We start from the raw sequence: 21,181 nt of genomic DNA on the forward strand, positions 1-21,181 counted from the left end.
AGAGTGCCAAGAACACACAAGTTTTTTTTTGTTTGTTTGTATAGAAAATTACCATCCTGACATTTGTAACTATTTTTACACTTACAGCTTTGAGGCACAGTAGTATGGAGAATAACCCCATATAGGTGTAATGGTCAGGTGTCAACACACTTATGGTCATATGATGTAGGTAATATGGGGTGTATTGATGATCAGCCAGAAAAGTGTATGAGGGTGGGGGTTTAAGTCTTTCCTGAAACAATAACAACATTTGTGTTTTTATAGCAGTTTTCTGCAATTTTTACAGGCTGAACAAATTTGTAAATGAGGGCGTGAGGGAGTATGTTTGTGTAAATGAATGTGCGTAAGTGAGTGAGTAAATGCATGTTATTGTGAGTGTATGGGTGACTGAGAGAGGCAAATTGCATGAGTGAGTATGAGTATGTGAATAAGTGTTTGTGTGTGTGTGTGTGTGTGTGTGTGTGTGTGTGTGTGTTTGTGTGTGTGTGTGTGGGGGGGGGGTGATTGTATGATTGATTGTGTGTAAGATGTTGAGTGATTTATGTGCAAGAGTGAGCATGCAGATGAGTGTAAATGTGTGTGGGTGAATGAGTAAATGCATGTGGTTGAATGAATGTGAATTAATGATTGTGTGCATGAGTGTGTGAATGAGTGGGTGCATAAGTGGGAGTGTATGAGTGTGGGTGAATGAATGAGTGTGTGAGTAAGGGAATGAGTGTATGTCAAAGAGTGAGTGCATGATTGTGAGTGTGTGCATGAGTGCATGAGCGCATGAGTGTATGACTGAGTGCATGAGTGTATGACAGAGTGCATGAGTGTATGACTGAGTGCATGAGTGTGTGCACGAGTGCATGAGTGTGTGCACGAGTGTATGACTAAGTGCACGAGTGTATGAGTGTGCAAGAGTGTATGAGTGTGTACATGAGTGAATGAGTGTGTGCATGAGTGTATGAGTGTGTGCAAGAGTAAATAAGTGTGTGCATGAGGGAATGATTGTTTGCATGAGTGTGTGAATGAGTGGGTGCATAAGTGGGAGTGTATGAGTGTGTGTGAATGAATGAGTGTGTGAGTGAGGGCATGAGTGTATGTCAAAGATTGAGTGCATGATTGTGAGTGTGAGTGTGTGCATGAGTGTATGACTGAGTGCTTGAGTGAATGAGTGTGTGCACGAGTGAATGAGTGTGTGCATGAGGGAATGAGTGTGTGCACGAGTGTATGAGTGTGTGCACGAGTGTATGAGTGTGTGCACGAGTGTATGAGTGTGTGCACGAGTGTATGACTGTAAATGAGTGTGCATCAGTGTATGACTGAGTGCATGAGTGTATGATTGTGTACAAGAGTGAATAAGTGTGTGCATGAGGGAATGAGTGTGTGCATGACGGAAAGAGTGTGTGCATGAGGGAATGAGTGTGTGCATGAGGGAATGAGTGTGTGCATGAGGGAATGAGTGTATGATTGTGTGCATGAGGGAATGATTGTGTGCATGAGTGTATGATTGTGTGCATGAGTGTCTGATTGTGTGCATGAGGGAATGAGTGTGTGCATGAGGGAATGAGTGTATGATTGTGTGCATGAGGGAATGAGTGTGTGCATGAGTGTATGATTGTGTGCATGAGGGAATGAGTGTGTGCATGAGGGAATGAGTGTGTGCATGAGGGAATGAGTGTGTGCATGAGGGAATGAGTGTGTGCATGAGTAAATGAGTGTGTGCATGAGTAAATGAGTGTGTGGATGAGTGGATGACTGTGCATGAGTGGATGACTGAGTGGATGAGTGGATGAGTGTGTGCATGAGTGAATGAGTGTGTGCGTGAGTGTATGACTGTGTGGATGAGTGTATGACTGTGCATGAGTGGATGACTGAGTGGATGAGTGGATGAGTGTGTGCATGAGTGAATGATTGTGTGCATGAGGGAATGAGTGTGTGCATGAGTGTATGATTGTGTGCATGAGGGAATGAGTGTGTGCATGAGGGAATGAGTGTGTGCATGAGGGAATGAGTGTGTGCATGAGGGAATGAGTGTATGATTGTGTGCATGAGGGAATGAGTGTGTGCATGAGTGTATGATTGTGTGCATGAGGGAATGAGTGTGTGCATGAGGGAATGAGTGTGTGCATGAGGGAATGAGTGTGTGCATGAGTGTATGACTGTGTGGATGAGTGGATGACTGTGCATGAGTGGATGACTGAGTGGATGAGTGTGTGCATGAGTGAATGAGTATGTGCATGAGTGTATGACTGTGTGGATGAGTGTATGACTGTGCATGAGTGGATGACTGAGTGGATGAGTGGATGAGTGTGTGCATGAGTGAATGAGTGTGTGCATGACTGAATGAGTGTGTGCATGAGTATATGACTGTGTGGCTGAGTGTATGACTGTGGATGAGTGGATGACTGAGTGGATGAGTGTGTGCATGAGTGAATGAGTGTGTGCATGAGTGAATGAGTATATGACTGTGTGTATGACTGCGTGCAAGAGTGTGTGCATGAGTGTGATTGAATGATTGTGGAAGTGATCGCCATGAAAGCAGTATAGTGAACTGAACAGCTCTCAATATATTATCACATAGTGAAATAATGAAAGCGAGGTGCTTCATAATGTTATGCTGCTTTGCAGATGCAGCAGTTGGAGACACAGATTTTGGAAGCAGAGCGAAATGCCTACGAAGCAAACCAGCAGGTACATGTTTTAGACTAGTTTGCTAGAATTTAAAACTCGAAATGGTTGTGAAATATGCAATACAGAGCTGATATCAGGTGTTTCCAATGTGCATTTCAGGTGCAGTGGATGGAGGAGCGTCTGAAGTCTACTGACGTGGTGTCTGGTGAATCCGAGCTGAAACTCTTCAGACGTTGCCAAGACCTACAGGCTGCTCTGCAGGAGAAAGAAGAACTCATAATGTCACTAGAGCAACAGCTAGAGGAGCAGGTCAGTACTTTATCCAAACAGTAGGCAGTCAAGGATCCATTAAGCATAAAATGTACTAATATCTAGGCCTTTTTACATAAACTTATAAACATCCCCTTGTAAAATTGCAAGTTAAAGGTTAGAAAGCAAGCTATTTGCATGAACTACACAGTGATATGTATGATATTTGTAGACGTGCATATTAGTCACAATGTGTGAGCCTATTTTTCTTGAGATTCCTTTGTTGCAAATATCATAATATAATTAGTTATTTTATATTTCTAAAGAAATAGAAATAAGAAATAATGACAACTAGACTGCAGTGCTTTCTTACACCACACGTTTAAACTCACTGAACTATTATTGTGGCTACTTGCCACCATAAGAGTGGAAAAAGCAGGAGTGTATTTGTCAAAATATACATTATATGGACAAACGATTGTGGACATCTGGCCATAAGAATCATATGCGCTTTTTGAACATCCCACATTTAGTTTCCATTTGCTGTTAAAAACCTCTTTCCTGGAAAATGTTTCACTAGATTTTGGAGTGTGCTTATAGAGATTCATGGTCATTCAGCCACAAGGATAAGTCAGGTACTGATGTGGGTGAGGTAAGGAGGCCTGGGGTGCAGTCAGTGTTCACATTCATCTGAAAGGTGTTTAATAAGGTTGAGGTCAGAGCTTTATTGCAGGTCACTCAAGATCGTTTACTTCAACCCATATAAAGCATACCTTCATAGAGTTGAATTTGTGCATAGGTCCATGGTGCTGGAACAGGCTTGGCTCTCCTAGTTCAAGTAAAGAGATTGTTAATGCTACCACATCCGAAGACAATATATACAATTGTGTGCCTTCAACTTTGTGGTAACAGTTTGGGGGAAGAACCACATATAACTGGAAAAGTCTTGTGTTCCAATACTATGAGGAGTACAATATGAATGCACTAACTTCATAGTTAGTTAATGCTCTTAATAAAATAAAAAAAAAATAAAAAAGGCAACTTATAATAAATCAACTTATTATAAAGCGAATTATTTTGGAGTTTCATTCACAACAAAAGAATTGCTGCATTATAATGGAAAAACTACACATCCATCTACCTCACTCCAAAAACTGCCTGTTCAATTTTATGTACACCATATGACCAGTTTGTCAACATCTTACTATACTATCCATATGTACAGTACTTATTGAAAATTCCATTTCAGATGTCCCACTTTCCTGTTTCTTTGCTCAAGCCATCAGACTCCTTAAAACTAAGAGACTGGAATGATACACACCAGGGATGATAAGATTCACAGCTTCGCATCGGTGCATCGGCCTAAAAGTTAATGATGTAGTGTACTGATTTTAAAAAGTGTGAATATAGAAAACAAATTTTATTTGTATGTAATTATTAGTAAATGCGCTATACTTTTATTATTTAGAAAGTGACCAATATTTGATCTGCGGATTGATTTCTCGTTGCTAAACTGTTTCTCGAGCGCGTTCTCTCAGCACCACTGCTGCTACGTGAATATGAAGTATGGCAACACTCCGGAGACCGAGGCGTGTCCTGAGAGTCTAGAATATAGATTAACATGGCAGAGGTAGAGCTGCATCTTTAGTGATTTGCTGTCTGTCTGATCCAAAGAAATAAAAGTGAACTATCTGTATCATATTGAATTGCATAGCATCATACTTTTTCATTGCATCGTAATAGGGTGAATCGTATCATATCACATCGGTAGCTGCATTATATGTATCATATTGTTGAATATGTATCAAATTGCGAATCAAATCTGCCTCAGTTCTGGAGATGCACATCCCTAATAAACACTCGTTCACACTCAAATGGTCTTTTTTCTTGTTTCTTTTAAAAGACCTCGCCTTGTGCACAAGGGCACTGGCTTTTTAATCATTGTAATACTCATGTTTAAAATATAAAAAAGGCACATGACTAATATTTGTGCAATTATATCATATCCACCATCTCTACAGAAACAGGGCAGAATGCAAGATGCCAAGGTTGTAGAGGAGAAAGCAGCAAAGATAAAGGAGTGGGTGCTACGGAAGTTAAATGAGGTTTGTCTACATGCATAAGTGTAATAGTATACATGTGTGTGTGTGTTTGCTTGTATGTGAATTTTCTTTTTTCTTTTTTTATCATTATCATACCTGCCTTTTTCGTGCATACAGTTTGAAGTAGAAAACGGCTTCTTGAAGAAAACAAACCAACAGCAAGAATCTGAGATACTGGAACTGAAGAGACAAATTCAAGGTACTATTTCACACTTTGAACAATACAGGTATTACCCAATAATTACGTGGAAGATGCGTACAGATGTCCCCATCGTAACTTGAAAATATCATAAGTATAGACATTGCCTAGCTGTCCCAGGAGTCTTACAGAATGGTGACCAGTATGGGGTAGTATACTGTAAGTTGTTAATTTATTATATTACAGTACATAATTTAGCCATAAAGTACAAACTATACAATATATATTTTACATTTTTGGCATACACCCTTAACCAGAGAAATGTACATTTATTTTTAAGTGACACCCCCTTTGTACATGTATGAGGCATGGGTGCGTGGACAAGTGGCGGATCGCGAGTGAAGGGGCGGAGCATATGCTGCTACGTTTGCTTTTCATGCGAAACTTCATTTCTATTTCTAAAGATTTTGTTGTCTCGCTATCATCATTGTAAGATTGAATAAGTCAGACCATCGTAACCCAGGGACAATCTGTACTTGCAGCCTCTAATTAGAACCTCTAACTTAACTGGATATATTGTGTCTTAGTCCTGGAACAGGCCACAGGACCCAGAGGGTCGGATCATGCTAAACCTGGACAGGCCCAGCGGCTCAGTAGCCTGACCTTTGGCTGCTTTCATGTCCAAGGGAAGAGTCCTCAGGTGCGGACAGGCCACATTCCAAATCAGAAGAGCACAGGCAGTGTGTGTACGACCCACACACACACGGAGTGCAGGAGGTTCTCAGCTGGTCAGGCAGATCCTAATATATTTATATAATACATCTTTAAAACTTGCATTAAAAAAATGCTTTCTAACTAATGCAGAGTTGTTCTTTGTCAATACCTAATCTCTATCTGTGATTTTGGGTAACTCGAAGCTCCTCGTGGGCTGACTAATGGTGCAACCTTGATTTCCTATTTATTTCTCAACAGACGGTGAGAATAAGCACAATCCAGAGGCTGATGCTATTAGTCCCAGCCCTAGAATGGAGTCTGAGCAAGAGAAGGATTGTGAATCTACAGGGAACCCCCAGTCTCACAGCGCTGGGGATAAATCAGAACCTAGAGAACCCAATCTTACCAGCGTAGAAGACACTGACCTACAGCAGCCCATTAGTAGTATATTTTCATTTAAACTTGCTGGATCAGATGCTGTAGAGGACAAAGCCAGCAAGGACAGGGCAGACACTGAGGATGGCTCCTCGGACGAGCTGAACAAGCAGTTTCGCATGCAACGTTTAAATTCTTCATCCTCCTCTAGTGAAGCCAATACTCCCAGCCCAGTTCTGACACCGAAACGGCCCACGCCATCCCAGGATACCCATGATACACCTGCCTCGCCCAAGCAGCCCCGCCTACGCAGCCCCAGTGCCTTTAGTGTTAGCGTTGCATTAGCCAAGAAGCACCTAAGCCAGCCTTCAGTGGTTAGTGAAACAGTTCATGGGAGAACCCGAAATGCCATCAGTATGCTACGGCCATTGAAACCACAGGAGACTGATTTGAACGAGGAACAGCAGATGGAGACCAGTGAGGGTATGATACCTCCTGAAGAGGCATCTAAAGCCCCAGCAGATGAGCCAGAGTCCAGTGATGCAGTTGTACCTTTACCAGGGAACAAGCCACCCACCCCCCCACTGCACAGGTTCCCCTCCTGGGTTAGTACACATCCCATACTCTTTGTTGATCTGTTTCTTCACATTTATGTAACACTGTTGTTTTTTTTGTTTTTTGTACTGTCTTTAGGAAAGCAGAATATATGCTGTGGCTAAATCTGGAATTCGACTTTCAGAAACATCATGCACAGATGTAGCAAATAAAGGTAAACTTTCAAATTGTAATCTTGAAAAGCAAACAAATAATTTGTATTATTCCTCATATATCTTATTATTCTCCTCTTACATTTGTACAACCCCAATTCCCAAAAAAGTTGTGAGACGCTGTGTAAAATGTGAATAATAACAGAATGAAATGATTTGCAAATCTCATGAACCCGTATATTTATTTACAATAGAATATAGAAAACAGATGTTTAAACTGAGGAAATGTATAATTTTAAGAAAAAACTGAGGTCATTTTGAATTTGATGGCACGTCTCAAAAAAGTTAGGACCAAAAGTCTAGAAAACGTAAGTGTTATTAAAATGAAACAGTTGGAGAAACATTTTGCAACTAATAAGGGCAATTGGTAACAGGTCAGTAATATGATTAGGTATAAATAGTGTATCTTAAGAAGTAAATATGGGCAGAGCTTCACCAATCTATAAATCACTTTCTACAAATTATGGAACAATTTCAGAATAATGTTTCTCAACATCAGATTGCAAAACTGTTAAATATCTCATTATTTACATACCGTATTTTTCCTTCGGACTATAAGCCGCTACTTTTTTCCCACGTTTTTAAACCCCGCGGCTGAAACAACAAAGCGGCTAATTTATGAAATTTTCCTGGGTTTTTCCCGGTTTCACAAACTTCAAGCCAAAAAAACGGAACCCCATAACATGACCAATGAAATTTTCGAACGGAAACGAAAAAACGCACCTCACCTGTTCTGAGCTGCACGGCATCGGGAGAAAAATCTTCCATCGGGTGATTTTTAACGCATGACGATGCCAAAAGATAAACTCCCGAGAGAAATAGTTGTGAAAGGAAGGAGGAAGACAATGAACAATGACTTTCTTGGTAGGCTACTGTTTACATACAAGCCGTTGTAACGCGTTGAGTCTGGGTGAAGGGAGAGCTCACTAACTCCTGCAACAGAAATCATATAAGCACAGACAGGTTTCCAAAACTTGTGCTTTTTTATTTTCCTTGGCAACAGCTTTACGGGTTAGTCAAAGAACCTCAGAAAATAATAGGGACATATTCCTCGGTCTCCACACATGCAGTAATAGTGGAAAAATGCAGTGGCATGCTATTCCCAAAATACCGCTATGCTCCTAAAGGAAGCGCAACATATTTCACCCGTTACACCGTGTGTAACGTGTCTTTCGTTAAAACCTGTGTAAAGAACATTAGTGTAGACAATGTGGTAACATAACAAAACAATACATAACAGGTGCGGCTTATTTATGTTAAAAATAAAAGTATTTGTAAAATTCAGTGGGTGCGGCTTATATACAGTATGCGCTTTATAGTCCGGAAATGACGGTACATAATATCATCAAAAGTTTTAAAGAACCTGAAGAAATCTCTGCTCGGGATCTTCGGGCCCTCAGGCGGCACTGCATTTAAAACAGTTTGCCATGTCATCCACAAATGGATGTTAAATCTCTATCATGTACAAAAGAAGGCACACATGATCCAGAAACGCTGCCCACCCTCACTGGAACATAGCCCTGTCCCAACTTTTTTGAGACCTGTTTTAGCCATCAAATTCAAAATGACCATTTTTTTTTCTTTTTTTTCTTTTTTAAAACGTATGATCCACTGTGGGGACCCCTAATGGGAGAAACCGAAAGAAAAAGATTAATAAAAATAAGAATTAGCAGTCCATCACAGAAACGTTATTTTCTGGATATTTCCAGGAGTAAAATCGCTGTCCAGTTTCTTCTTGCTAAAACTCATGTCAGTCTTGTGCTCTTTATTCAGACTCCTCCCAACCGTCCTCATACCCTGCCTTCATGCTGTACACATCTCTCATCTACAGAAACATGAACACACCGGTCTACACCACTTTCAAAGGGGTAGGTATTCATTTTATCAGGACAAGCTCATCTTGACTTCAACAGGAAAAGTGAATGCCATATCATGATTTAAAAAAAAAAAAAGAACAGAAATCAGAAATAAAACAGAATCTCAGTATTCCTTTGCACCCAGGGATATTTGGAACAATCTATATACAATTTTTTTTGGGTTTTATTTAATTTTTTTTGCTGTTGTTGTTTTTTAATGACAGGCTATGCTACTAGGGAAAAATCATAGTTTCAGGCAGTGGGTCCAAAACTGACTCCACATATTAAGCATAAGCAGGGTAAATAAATCAAGAGTCTATGAGTGCTATGTTATATTTATTTTATTAGGGGTTTTTTTGTTTTTTTTTATTTAATAAAAAAAAAATCATGTTGCAGTAAAACATTTTGAGAGGAATAAATTATAGAAACTGTGGGTAGTTGAAGTAGTTGGAAAAAGAAGGTTTTGGCCTCATGATAATTGTAATAGATATCAATCAGTGTTTGACTTATTAATATCATTCTATCAATAGAATCATAATAGTTACAGATTTTTTTCAAATAAACTGAGTTGATAAATAAAGAGTCTTGTGACCATAAAATAATATTAGGAACATTATAACCATCACAAATCATAGTACTTTGGATACTTAAGCACTTTAAGTCAAGTACATGGTTTATGTACTTTGTCCACCACTGGTTTTCAAACACTAGGTAAAATTTATGTTCTCCAAGTGGTCCAATGCATGATTGGAATTCCAAGTCTGGTGACTGAGTTTTCCGAGCGTGGTACAGTGAGTAGCTTTGATTTACTTTTCCACAGTTTTCCTCAGTGAGTTTGTGTGTGGAGTTCTAACTGTTTGCATGTATCTCCTCCGTCTTCTTCTTCTTCTTCTGCTTCTTTTTCTTCTTCAGGCTTCTCCCATTAGGGATCGCCACAAGGGGATCATCCGTCTCCATACCCCCCTTGTCCTCTACATCTGCCTCTTTCAAACCAACTACCTGCATGTCTTCACATCACATTCATAAACCTCCTCCTTGGCCTTTTCCTAGTCCTCCCTCCTGGTGGCTCCATCCTCAGCATTCTTCTACCAATATAATTCATGTCCCTCCACTGCACATGTCCAAACCATCTCAATCTCGCCTCCATCACTTTGTCTTCAAAACGTCCTACATGCGCTGTCCCGCTAATAAACTCGTTTCTAATCCTGTCCATCCTCATCACTCCCAACGAAAACATCACTCAACATCTTCAGCTCTGCTACCTCCAGCTCCACCTCCTGTCTTTACTCAATGCCACTGTCTCTAAACCAGTGGTTCTTAACCTTGTTGGAGGTACTGACCCCCACCAGTTTCATATGCGCATCCACCAAACCCTTCTTAAGCGGGGCGTGTCATCACGAATCATACGAGTCGGGTGTGTGTCATGACCGCCGCCGAACCCGAGACTGACTCACCGAACTTCTGGGGTTCGATAAAACCCATTTTAAGAATCACTGCTCTAAACCATACAACATCGCAGGTCTCACCACAGTCCTATAAACTTTCCCGTTTACTCTTGCAGATACCTATTAATACCCTCCTATTCTCCAAACAAATATGCAACTTGGTGGATTAGCTAAGTAATAGAACAGCCTTTATTTATCACATATACCTTACAACACAGTGAAATTCTTTTCTCTGCATATCCCAACTTGTTTAGAAGCTGGGGTCAGAGAGTAGGGTCAGCCATGGTATAGCGCCCCTAGAGCACAGAGGGTTAGGGGCCTTGCTTAAGGGCCCAAGAGTGACAAGCACTTGGCGATCCTGGAGCTTAAACCCCCGACCTTCTGGTCAGTAACCCAGAGCTTTAACCACTGGGAAACCACTCTCCCGAAATTACACTGGAGCATGATGAATAAACAAATAGTTTCAGATCACCAATAAGAGCCAGTTCTTTCTTGCAAATGCAAAACATTTCATCTTTATGTGGTGTCTATAAGTGCTTAAGGATTAAGAAGCATCTACGCTAAATATATTCCCCATGATTTAAAAAGCGAACAGCTAATCCCCCTATTACAAGAACGCACAACTTGAATCTTGAACTCTACTTTGAATAACCTGATTTTCATTCAACAAAATCTGTTATACTGATAAATCTGGTTGAAATTGTTCCGAATAGGATACAAGGATAAATAGAACCTTGATAAAAAATTTTTTATTTATGCTGTAAACATAATGTAATATATATATATATATATATATATATATATATATATATATATATATATATATATATATATATATATATATATATATATATATATGTATTGCATTGTATGTACAATGGGTTATGAGCTATTACCTATTTTCCGCTCCACAGTTTTCTGCCATAAAGTGGTCTCAAGCTCACTTAAATCATTCTAATAAAGGTATTAATAACTTATTGCAATGTCCTTGGGTTTTGAAAAAGGCACCTATAAATAAAATGTATTAGTATTAGTATTACAAAGGAAATTGCTCTTTTAACCCTCTCTGCTTGTCAATAAGTAATAATAATAATAGATTTTTTTACAATAGTATGCTGGTTCTTTTTTTTTCTGTCATGTATTTGTTGCAACTGCTATCCCTCTTAAATCAGTTTACAGTTTGACCACAGGAGGGCAGTATAGTATAGTATAGTATAGTAACTGCTATAAAGCAGTTGCCACAGACCTGGGTGTGGCGTTTCACTGTTTTTCTTCCTGTAGAGGGTGGCGTTGCTTAGCAGCAGTCAATTATCTGAGGAGTCATCCACCTCCGAAGAAGAGGACGGTGAGGAGGAGTGTCATTCAGTCTCAGGTGAAGAGGAGAGTGATTTGCGTACCTCCAGTCCCAACTGTACCAAAAGCCAGGAAAGCACACTCAGGAGAGGTAGATGCACACAAAGTGCTCTCATCCCCAAATATTCCTTCACGCGTGTTCCCTGGAAAATTTCTGATGTCTGCCTTTCAGCCGTGTCCCTGTCCTCCATGGCGTCCGAAAGTGACTACGCTATTCCTCCTGATGCTTATTCTATAGACACAGAGTGCTTTGAACCAGAGAGCAAACAGCAAAAGACCGGCTCTTTCAACAGTGACAGTGGCAAGAGTGTATGACACACACACACACACACACACACACACACACACACACACACACACAAAGCTCATTTCCATTTAATCACACTTAAACATTCAAGAAATCATTTCTTGGTCCAGGAGCCGATGGAAAAGTCTGGTTACCTGTTTAAGATGGTCAAGACATGGAAGAAGACCTGGAAACGCCACTGGTTTGTCCTGAAAGATGGAGAACTAATGTACTACAAGTCACCGGTCAGTTTCTTGTAAAAGAACTAAAAACAGTGCCACCTGAAAGTTTGTGCTACCTTTACAATCTTCTGTATTTCTACATAAATCTGACCTCAAATATGATCAGATCATCATATAAGCTCCAAAACTAGATCAACTCCAATAAAACAAATGACGTAAATATTATAGATTTTGCAATTATTTATTGAGCAAAATTTGTCCATTAAATATCACTGTCAAAAAGATAAATGTTTTTCTGTAGTTTCAGTAACTGATGTGACCGCTTTAAACAGCAATAACTTAATAGAATGTTTGTGGTAATTGCTGATCAGTCCTGCTAAACAGGTTGGAGAAAATACCTTCTCAATCTGCTTCAATTCAGTGATTAACTTTTCAGAAATGTTTTTGTAACCCATCCCAGGTTGGTGAGCCTTTTTTTTCCTGAGGTTTCTATTAATATTATTGACATGGCAGACTTTTACAAATCTGTGTAATAAAGGTGAAACCTTAATATCGAAGATGCAGGTTTAATTTCTTGGCAACACCTGACTTGGTTTACTGCTTTAAATTCTTCAGTCTGTAAACATCTGGGACCTGAGAAGACAAGTTGCTGACCTTTTGGAAGAGGAATGTTCTTCCATATGTGTCTGATACAGGATTCTAGCTGTTCAACAGTTCTGGGTGTCCTTTGTTGTATTTTTCATTTAATGATGCGCCAAATTATTTTTTAATGAGTTGGTCCACTGATTGAATTTCACTCGTATTTATATTCAAGGATTTTTTCCAACAGTTATAATTTTTAATTCTTAAACTCAACAAATACAAATAAACAATAGGTTGAACTTAAATGAAACTCCGATCACAATGCAGGTCGAATTGATCAAGAAATACTGAATTTGAATCTGTTCACAAACATCTTGGCACCTCTGTAACACTGGGTGTAAATTTGAATAGGTTCATGATGCAACCAGGGATTTCATAGTAGATGGAATGTGTGTTAATAAATCTTAAAACCCATCGTTTTCCTTTTCCATAGAGTGACGTCATCCGTAAACCTCAAGGCCAGATTGAACTCACTGCTTCTAGCACTATTTCCCGTGGGGAGGGCAAACAAATACTTCAGGTATTGGGCGTGTTTGTGTGTGTTTGTGTTTGTGTGTGTGTGTGTGTGTGTGTGTGTGTGTGTGTGTGTGTGTGTGTGTGTGTGTGTGTGTGTGTGTGTGTGTGTGTGTGTGTATGCTCTGTGCACAAATATATTATGAAAAAGGGAAAAGACGATGTGTCCGGGAGTATTGCAAGATATTTAGAAAGTATGAAGTCCTTCACTTAAGGACTTAAATTGCAATCAAAAACTAAATAACTGCACTGACTTCAAACCTATTGGCCAAAATGTTTATGCATTAGAAAATGTAGATGCCTCTCTTCTTTTGTATAGTATTTTATAAGGGGGAAAAAGAGGAGCATTTCAGAATTGCAGTATACTGTATTAGGTTGTTTTATTGTCGTTGCTGATCTCATTGGCAGAAAATAATAATAATATATAAAAAAAATATAAATTCAATAAAAAATACTTTCCAGGGCATAGTAAAAAAAACACCTACTTCCCGGTTTAAATAACAATATATAAACAGATCTGAATATTTTCACAAGACAAACACTGATATTAATATCAGATACCACCATTGTCTTTTACCTCAATGTATACCATATACATGCAATGCATTTATCCATATATGCTGAATAACATGAATTAATATATAGATGTGCTATTAATCAGAGATTAGCCTAGTTTCTGTGAGTGTTTACTTGTCTCAATAAATAGCTTGTTCTTGTAATAATGTTCTTGTCCTCAGGTGGTGACAGGAAAACATGCATTTAATCTAAAAGCGGATTCCCCTAACCTGCTAGAGGAGTGGCTGACGGTCCTGCAGTGTGTGCAGAAAGTCAAAGCAGCCAGTCCTCTGTTCACCCAACCCAATATTCGCCCAACCATGAAAGGACATCTGACTAAGGTTTTGCAATTTCTGACCTTGTCCATGTTTCACCAATTCTCTAAAGCAAGCAGCATATGTCATTTGCAGTGGCCACATGATAAATTGTTAACATTTGAGATTTGGTCAATCTCTCATGTATCAGAAACAGAAATTAATTAATCCAAAAGAAAAAAGGAGTAAATTGCTGATAAGAAATACGTCCATTTATAACCCAAGTATTTAAGGTTATATATGTAATGCAGATTCGTCAAGAGGTATCCATATTATATCTCAGGTACTCAGGAATAAAAAAAATGCTAGTCTGTAAAGTACAGTGCAGATCGCATCAACACATGGGATAGAATACTGAAACAGTGCATTTACTGTTAAGTGTACAAGACAGAAATATATATACTTGTATATGTTGTTTCATCGTATACATTTAGCTTCGTGTTACACCTCCCAGTTAGCATTTAGCATTTTTTTACATGCACAGTAAGTAGGGCAGGGGAGAAATTGCACAAATTCCATATACATACTATAGATTGTTTTCGTTTTACAACCAGAGTGTCACTTTAATCAAACTGATGAAATGTAATGATAGTGCTAGCTTACGCACTGTTTCCTCTGATAAGTATTTTCAGTATATTACTCGTAAGGAGTAAAATGATCGAATGATGAATAAAACGAATACAGTTTGTCAGTGTGTCGCATTGTTTAAAGTCAAATAAACTCTTTGCAGGTTGTGTATTGATCCAAACACATCTGAGTCCAGTAAATGATCAGCTTTTACATCTAATAACTGAAAAGATTTTTTGTAAAGGTGTATAACTAAAAATCATACTTAAGTAAAAGAACAGATACCTTGCTGCATAACTGACTCCATTAAAAGTTCATCACTTTTTCCAATATGACTTGAGTAAAAGTCTTAACGTATCTGATTTGAAAACTACTTCAGTATTTGACTCATATTGAACGTAGACCCAAAGATGGACTAGTCCTCAACACCAAAACACGTTAGTGAAAAGCTAAACAGTTGATTTTTTGAGGTTTTCTTTCCAAAAAATACAAATCAAATTGTACACTTCGACAATGCATTAACCAAAATCAACACAACAGCTTCTTCAACATGCCAGAATGATACAAAGCTCAAAGGTCAAAAGAAAGACAAAGTAGAAGCACCAGTAGTATTCAATGGACAAATAAAATGAAAGTAAATAATTTCAGCTCTTAATCTCAGAGAAGGGCAAAACTTTTATTCAACTTTTTCACAAGCTGGTTCTCAAAGTGTTAGGACTTTATTCAAGCTCTTTTTTTAAACGGAAAATGAAGCCAGCGATGCTAAAAAGTCAGCAGACGTGGGTAGGGGAGTGTTGAGCCTTAATGACATCTTCAACAGAGGTGCAAAATGTAATTAGTAACGTTCATTGTCCATTAAAAGTATTGTCCAAGTAAAAATATACATCTATTGAATCATAACAGTAGTATCATAGTATGTAGTTTAAATACCTATATCTTTGATACTTTAGTTAAGTAAAGAAACAAAGTAAATACTTTACACTACTGCTTAAATGTGGGTTTTCTCTTTGCCTACTTGAATTTTCTTTTTAACAATGTTGGCTCCTCTGTACATGTTTGTCTCTTTCAGAAGAAGCATGATTATTCCAAGCGTGTGTGGTGTGCGCTTATTGGAAAGACATTGTACTACTTCAGATGCCAAGAGGACAAGGTATAGTACAGTCAATCTCATGACACCTGCTGCACTTTGTGAATGTGTGTGTGGATGTACTCGTGCGTGTCATGCGTTATTTCCCTCAGTTTCCCCTAGGCCAGATCAGGCTAGCAGGGGCACACATCGAAGAAGTGAACTCTGATGAGGACAGTAAAAGTGGACAGTCTGCTCAGTTCACCATCTCCATTCAGACCCAGAACCAGAGCCCCACTTACCTGCATGTAGATTTCTCACACGAGAAGGTAAGCGCAGGAGGTATTACTTAGATGATAATAGAAATCTCTAGTTTTTCATATCAGCCAAATTTTATTACCGTAATTTCCGGACTATTAAGCGCACCCAAATATAAGCCGCACCCACTGAATTTGACAAAGATTTTTATTTTCAACATAAATAAGCCGCACCTGTCTATAAGCCGCAGGTGTCTACATTAAAACTAATTAACTTTACACAGGCTTTAACAAAAGACAGTGTCTGTTACACGGCTTGTATCTAAACAGTAGCCTACCAAAATAGTCATCGTTCACGGCCTTTCACAACTATTTCTCTTGGGAGTTTTTCTTTTGGCATCGTCGCGTGTTTAAAAATCACCCTTGGTGAAGCTTTTCTCCCGATGCCGTGCAGCTCAGGACACAGGTGAAGTGTGTTTTTTCATGCCCGGTTGTTTTCAGCGTGACGAATGATTCGCATTACCTGTAGACAGTCCGAGTGAAAGGCAGGTCAAACCTCAGAGGAACCTCATCCATATTTATTCAATGGGAGCGCATCTGATTTAATATAAAGAGTTTCATTGGTTCACCTGAACCCGTTCTGCAATTTGTAAAACTGTTAAAAACCCAGGAAAAATTTATATATTAGCCGCTTCATTGTTTAAGCCGCAGGGTTCAAAGTGTGGGGAAAAAGTAGCGGCTTATAATCCGGAAAATATGGTATATACTATATGTACTTGAATTACGTGATATTTTCAATGCTATGAACATGAACAACGCTTTGGCTTTTAAGAGTTATTTTTGGGCAACACATTTGTTTATATATGCATGTGAGTCATTTACAATTTTACTGTGCAATAGTATTGTAAGTTTTAAGGATTCACATTACTGATAACAATTATGTCTCTGTAATGAGCCCCATTGTTAGCGATGAAGCTCTGGGTTGGCCTCGGGGAAGATGATGACTTGGCAGTGTTTTTTATTGTAATTGCAATTCATCCTGCAGGCAACAGCTGGTTTTCCAAAGAAGATAACTAGCAATTTTTTATACTGCAGGCAGCATGGCTGTACCACTTGTCTGTGGCAGCAGGCACCAACAATGGACAGGTGGGAACTGAGTTTGAGCAGCAGGTTGACAAATTGCTCAATGTTAACGGCGACTCAGGTACACGGTTTAAATTATCCTATATAACCAGTTGACTGTTTGTGTATGTATGTTTGTAGAAAAAAGTCAGACAGCCTAATTGTTGCTCAGGTTTTATTTTCTTCCTCAGGATCTCAAGTGTGGAGGCATCCCATGTTGTGCTTCAGCAAGGAAGCCCTAACCACCCCTCTCACCACTCTACCCTCACAGGCCTTACAGACAGAAGCCATCAAGCTTTTTAAGGTCATAAGCACTTCTATGTGTTGTGTTTGTTTTTTTAGATTAACTTTGTCTAACGTGTTACACCAACACCATCCCTGTACTGCAGACATGTCAGCTCTTTATTAACGTAGCCATAGACACTCCTGCCATCGACTACCACGTGACCCTGGCACAGTGTGCCCTGCAGGTGTGTCTCACGCACTCGGAGCTGCAGAACGAGATCTACTGCCAGCTCATCAAACAAACACGCAGGAGGCAGCCTCATGGCCAGCCAGGCCAACTGCAGGTGAGAAGTAGCACTTATATCGAATTACAGGTAATCAAAAATAATAATCAAAATAATCTCTGGGGGCCAAACTAAGATCATTCGAGCTCTTTGGCATTTATGATAAAAAGTCAAGTTTTTGACTGCACATATGAATGTTTCGTCTACTCATATTATATTTACATACATAGCTTTCAAAAGGTGTGTCAAAGGTGTATTCAAATTAATAACCAGCCCTTATTTGAAGAGGAACTTCCAGGTAGTGTTTGAGTACATTAATAATGTATGCCTACAGAACTACTAGCATGCACTAGACGTTCCCACTTGCATATTTTGCTGTTTATGAACATGTTCCACCTTCAGGCATGCCACCATTTTGTGAAAAGCCACAATGGTATTTTCCCACTCTCTTTCAAGGGCTGCTTTATCTTCGTTATCAGCCATCTTTTACTTTAAGTCCAACATGCCCAAACACCAACACACTGGATTTCTGAATAATCTCCCCTATGTTTTTATCGGTGTGTTGTCAAAACACATGTTCAGTTTACCAGTGTCTTTAAGCGGAACGATCGAGTACGAACTGGTGTGGAGGTTTATTACTTATACTTAAATAATTGTTAGTGGTTTTATTCATATTATAAAATTATAATAATAAAAAAAAAAAAACAGCAACAACAAACAACAGGCAACCATTTCCTTCAAATTAAAAATGTATATATTTGTAATATAAATTTTTTATGTGATTAAAATGATTTCCTGGTTGAATAGCAGTTTAATTGAGTCACATTTGCCTGTTTTTGCTTCCTTTTTGATGACTCATAGTTGTTTCAAATCTGATTTTGTAGTAGTGACTCAGCTGGGAGGAGACAGGTGCTTTGTTTACAGGTTCTTCTCATATATAGAAAGCGCTTCAATATAAGATACATCCACTAGGGGAAGTGTTTTGTATTGACTCTCAGTGCAGGTTACAGCCTGGTTTTGTTATCATGTACATGTTTAACACAGGGCTGGCAGTTTCTGTCATTGTGTGTGGGACTCTTCCTGCCACTGCATCCCATTCTATGGCTTCTCCAAGTCCATCTCAAAAAGCATGCTGACCCCAGGTGTGTACACACCCACACACGCACACACCCACAAACGATTTCTGATGTGTAAACATTAAAAGTAAAAAAAAAACTTATTGCCTACCTCTATGACTGTAGGACAGAGGTGGGGAAGTATGCTATCTACTGCCAGCGTTCCATGGAAAGAACCCAACAGAAGGGTGAGCGTCAGGCTCGGCCCTCACGTATGGAGATACTGTCCATCTTACTGAGGAATCCTTATCACCACTCGCTGCCATTCAGTGTGCCCGTGCACTTTCTCAACAACACTTATCAGGTCTACAAGAAGGGAAATACAATCAATAAATGGTGGAAAAATGTCAGATTTTTTTACCTGTGTCTAATTAAATGTCTTTGATTGGTAGGTCGTTGGTTTCGATGCCTCCACCACAGTAGAGGAGTTCCAGAGCCGTCTAAACCAGGAGACAGGCATGAGGAAGTTGGGCCAGTCTGGTTTTAGCCTATACTCAGACGACCCTACTGGGCAAAACATTGAACACTATCTACAGGGCAGTCTGATGGTCAGATGGTTTTACTAATTCACTTATAGGCCTCATTCAGAAGTGGGATTAACGCCCATATTGGGTGAACTAGATAATCTTTTATGTCTGCCTTTTTTTTAAGTGTCTCCAGTGACTAGTTATGATTGAACACCGTGATAAATGTAGACACACTCCTGTGCACTGTTGACAGAGGCAGGTAGTACAACATTTAGTTATAAAAGATTTTAAAAGTATTTACATGGCACTCACATTTTTTTTTCTATCTGCCATATTCTATGAATCTGGAATAGGTTTATTAGAAGTACAGTATAGTGTACATTATTATGCTCAATGTCAGAGGCACACAAATCTTTACCTATAAAGGTCTAAGAATCTATTTGATTAAAAACTCAATGTGATTATAAAAAACAATATTATATTAAAATAAAAACAGCCATGGTCCCCCTATTTTAAAATATATGAATAGAAAACATTAGTAAGTAAAGAAGAGTTTTCTATGTATTTTCAGTGAAACATATAGTACAGTGAAAACATGGAATTTTAATTGCACTATAAATTTGATTAATTCTATGTCTAATACAGCTGTTCAAACTATTCACAATCACTGACCATTCAGTTCAAAGGGGAGGAAGCAAAGATTAAAAATACATTTAAAAAAAATCTCTGCTCTGCTTTATGTAGAGAGAAAATTTAGTAAATGTAAATTATTTTGTGCTTGAGGCGGTTTAAAATACTTTCAGATGTGGGTAGTTGAAGATCGAATAATACTGTGGATCCTTAAAAATAATAGATAAATGCTTTCCTATGATTTTCTTTACCCACCGGTTTATTCAAACATCTAATCCTAATATTAAACTGTACAATACTAGGATTGGGTGTAATAATAAATCATTAGGCAAAAATCACAATATTGGGATCATTATATATTTGTACTATATAATAGTGCTAATAAATACAATAAATAAATTGAGGAAGATTTTCGGGTTTTGATTACCATGGTAAGGGTTTCACTTGACATGTTCATGCTTGTATTTGATGTTTTCCACTTGTAATCAGATCCAAAATGAATGTTATTGTCTAGTCTGAACACGTCCACATCCTAAAAAATGTATGAGTAAACTTATGATCAAAATGCACTATATGTTAGTGGAAAGCTTATTTCTGTAATCTTATATTTATATCCTTTTCTTCAGATTTGTGATATTATAGCTAAATGGGAGCAGGCCTGTAAGGAGTCACACACAGGCAAATCTGAGAACACCAGGACTGTGAAACTGACATACAAAAACAGGTAGATGAAACCCACATCTCAAACAAAGAGATAACAGTAGAACATCACAACATGAAGACTTTCTGTATCACTCTCCACCCATCTCAGTATCTGTCCTTCTACCGCACACATATTTTCACTTTCTTTTCAGACTGTACTTCTCTCAGCAGCTGAGAGGTGAGACTGAGAGAGAGCGTCTGCTCTTGGCCTATCAGACAAATGAGGAAATTGCAGCAGGTCATTTCCCTGTTAACAAAGAGCTCGCTCTAGAAATGTCTGCTCTGCTGGCTCAGGTGTGTTTCAGATTAAGTGATAAATAAGAATATATATACGTGGCATTTAGTCATCTTTTAGTGGAAATTATGGTTGAACTGTAACATTGATCTACATCAGGTGGAGTATGGGGATTTTGAGCGTCCATTCCCAGTCAGTTCTGGCTCTGGACAAGCTAAATCTTCCCAAACCCTTAAGCAGGTCCTAGAGCGCTTCTACCCCAAGCACTACAGACGAACCTGCTCAGAGGAGCAGCTAAGGTAAACACATTTAACCACATCACAGTACCCAAAAACTGCAATGAGATTTAGTCACATAAAAGAAACATGTAATCTGGGGTACTTTAATGATGTTTTTTACT

The 21,181-nt window shown here is 38.8% G+C and overlaps 1 protein-coding gene across 2 annotated transcripts in view; it reads left to right on the forward strand.

Annotated features, from left to right (window-relative positions):
• Positions 1 to 21,181, forward strand: part of plekhh2 (pleckstrin homology domain containing, family H (with MyTH4 domain) member 2) — a 40,235-nt gene that overhangs the window by 14,684 nt on the left and 4,370 nt on the right. Inside the window, exons 3-26 of one of the 2 annotated variants that reach the window (XM_083539864.1) lie at positions 2,617 to 2,679; positions 2,779 to 2,928; positions 4,890 to 4,973; positions 5,088 to 5,169; positions 5,697 to 5,897; positions 6,082 to 6,803; positions 6,892 to 6,967; positions 8,739 to 8,833; positions 11,548 to 11,710; positions 11,792 to 11,928; positions 12,037 to 12,150; positions 13,163 to 13,249; positions 13,980 to 14,138; positions 15,748 to 15,828; positions 15,918 to 16,073; positions 17,097 to 17,205; positions 17,315 to 17,427; positions 17,513 to 17,692; positions 18,677 to 18,774; positions 18,874 to 19,051; positions 19,140 to 19,295; positions 20,471 to 20,568; positions 20,699 to 20,840; positions 20,941 to 21,080. In XM_083539864.1, coding sequence (XP_083395990.1) covers positions 2,617 to 2,679; positions 2,779 to 2,928; positions 4,890 to 4,973; positions 5,088 to 5,169; positions 5,697 to 5,897; positions 6,082 to 6,803; positions 6,892 to 6,967; positions 8,739 to 8,833; positions 11,548 to 11,710; positions 11,792 to 11,928; positions 12,037 to 12,150; positions 13,163 to 13,249; positions 13,980 to 14,138; positions 15,748 to 15,828; positions 15,918 to 16,073; positions 17,097 to 17,205; positions 17,315 to 17,427; positions 17,513 to 17,692; positions 18,677 to 18,774; positions 18,874 to 19,051; positions 19,140 to 19,295; positions 20,471 to 20,568; positions 20,699 to 20,840; positions 20,941 to 21,080 — 3,584 coding nt within the window. Of the gene's footprint in view, positions 1 to 2,616; positions 2,680 to 2,778; positions 2,929 to 4,889; positions 4,974 to 5,087; positions 5,170 to 5,696; positions 5,898 to 6,081; positions 6,804 to 6,891; positions 6,968 to 8,738; positions 8,834 to 11,547; positions 11,929 to 12,036; positions 12,151 to 13,162; positions 13,250 to 13,979; positions 14,139 to 15,747; positions 15,829 to 15,917; positions 16,074 to 17,096; positions 17,206 to 17,314; positions 17,428 to 17,512; positions 17,693 to 18,676; positions 18,775 to 18,873; positions 19,052 to 19,139; positions 19,296 to 20,470; positions 20,569 to 20,698; positions 20,841 to 20,940; positions 21,081 to 21,181 lie in introns of both variants that reach the window. The other variant, XM_083539863.1, reaches the window with a different exon arrangement.

The sequence above is a fragment of the Silurus aristotelis genome, assembly GCF_946808225.1.
Source record: "Silurus aristotelis genome assembly, chromosome: 4".
NCBI classification, from domain to species: domain Eukaryota; kingdom Metazoa; phylum Chordata; class Actinopteri; order Siluriformes; family Siluridae; genus Silurus; species Silurus aristotelis.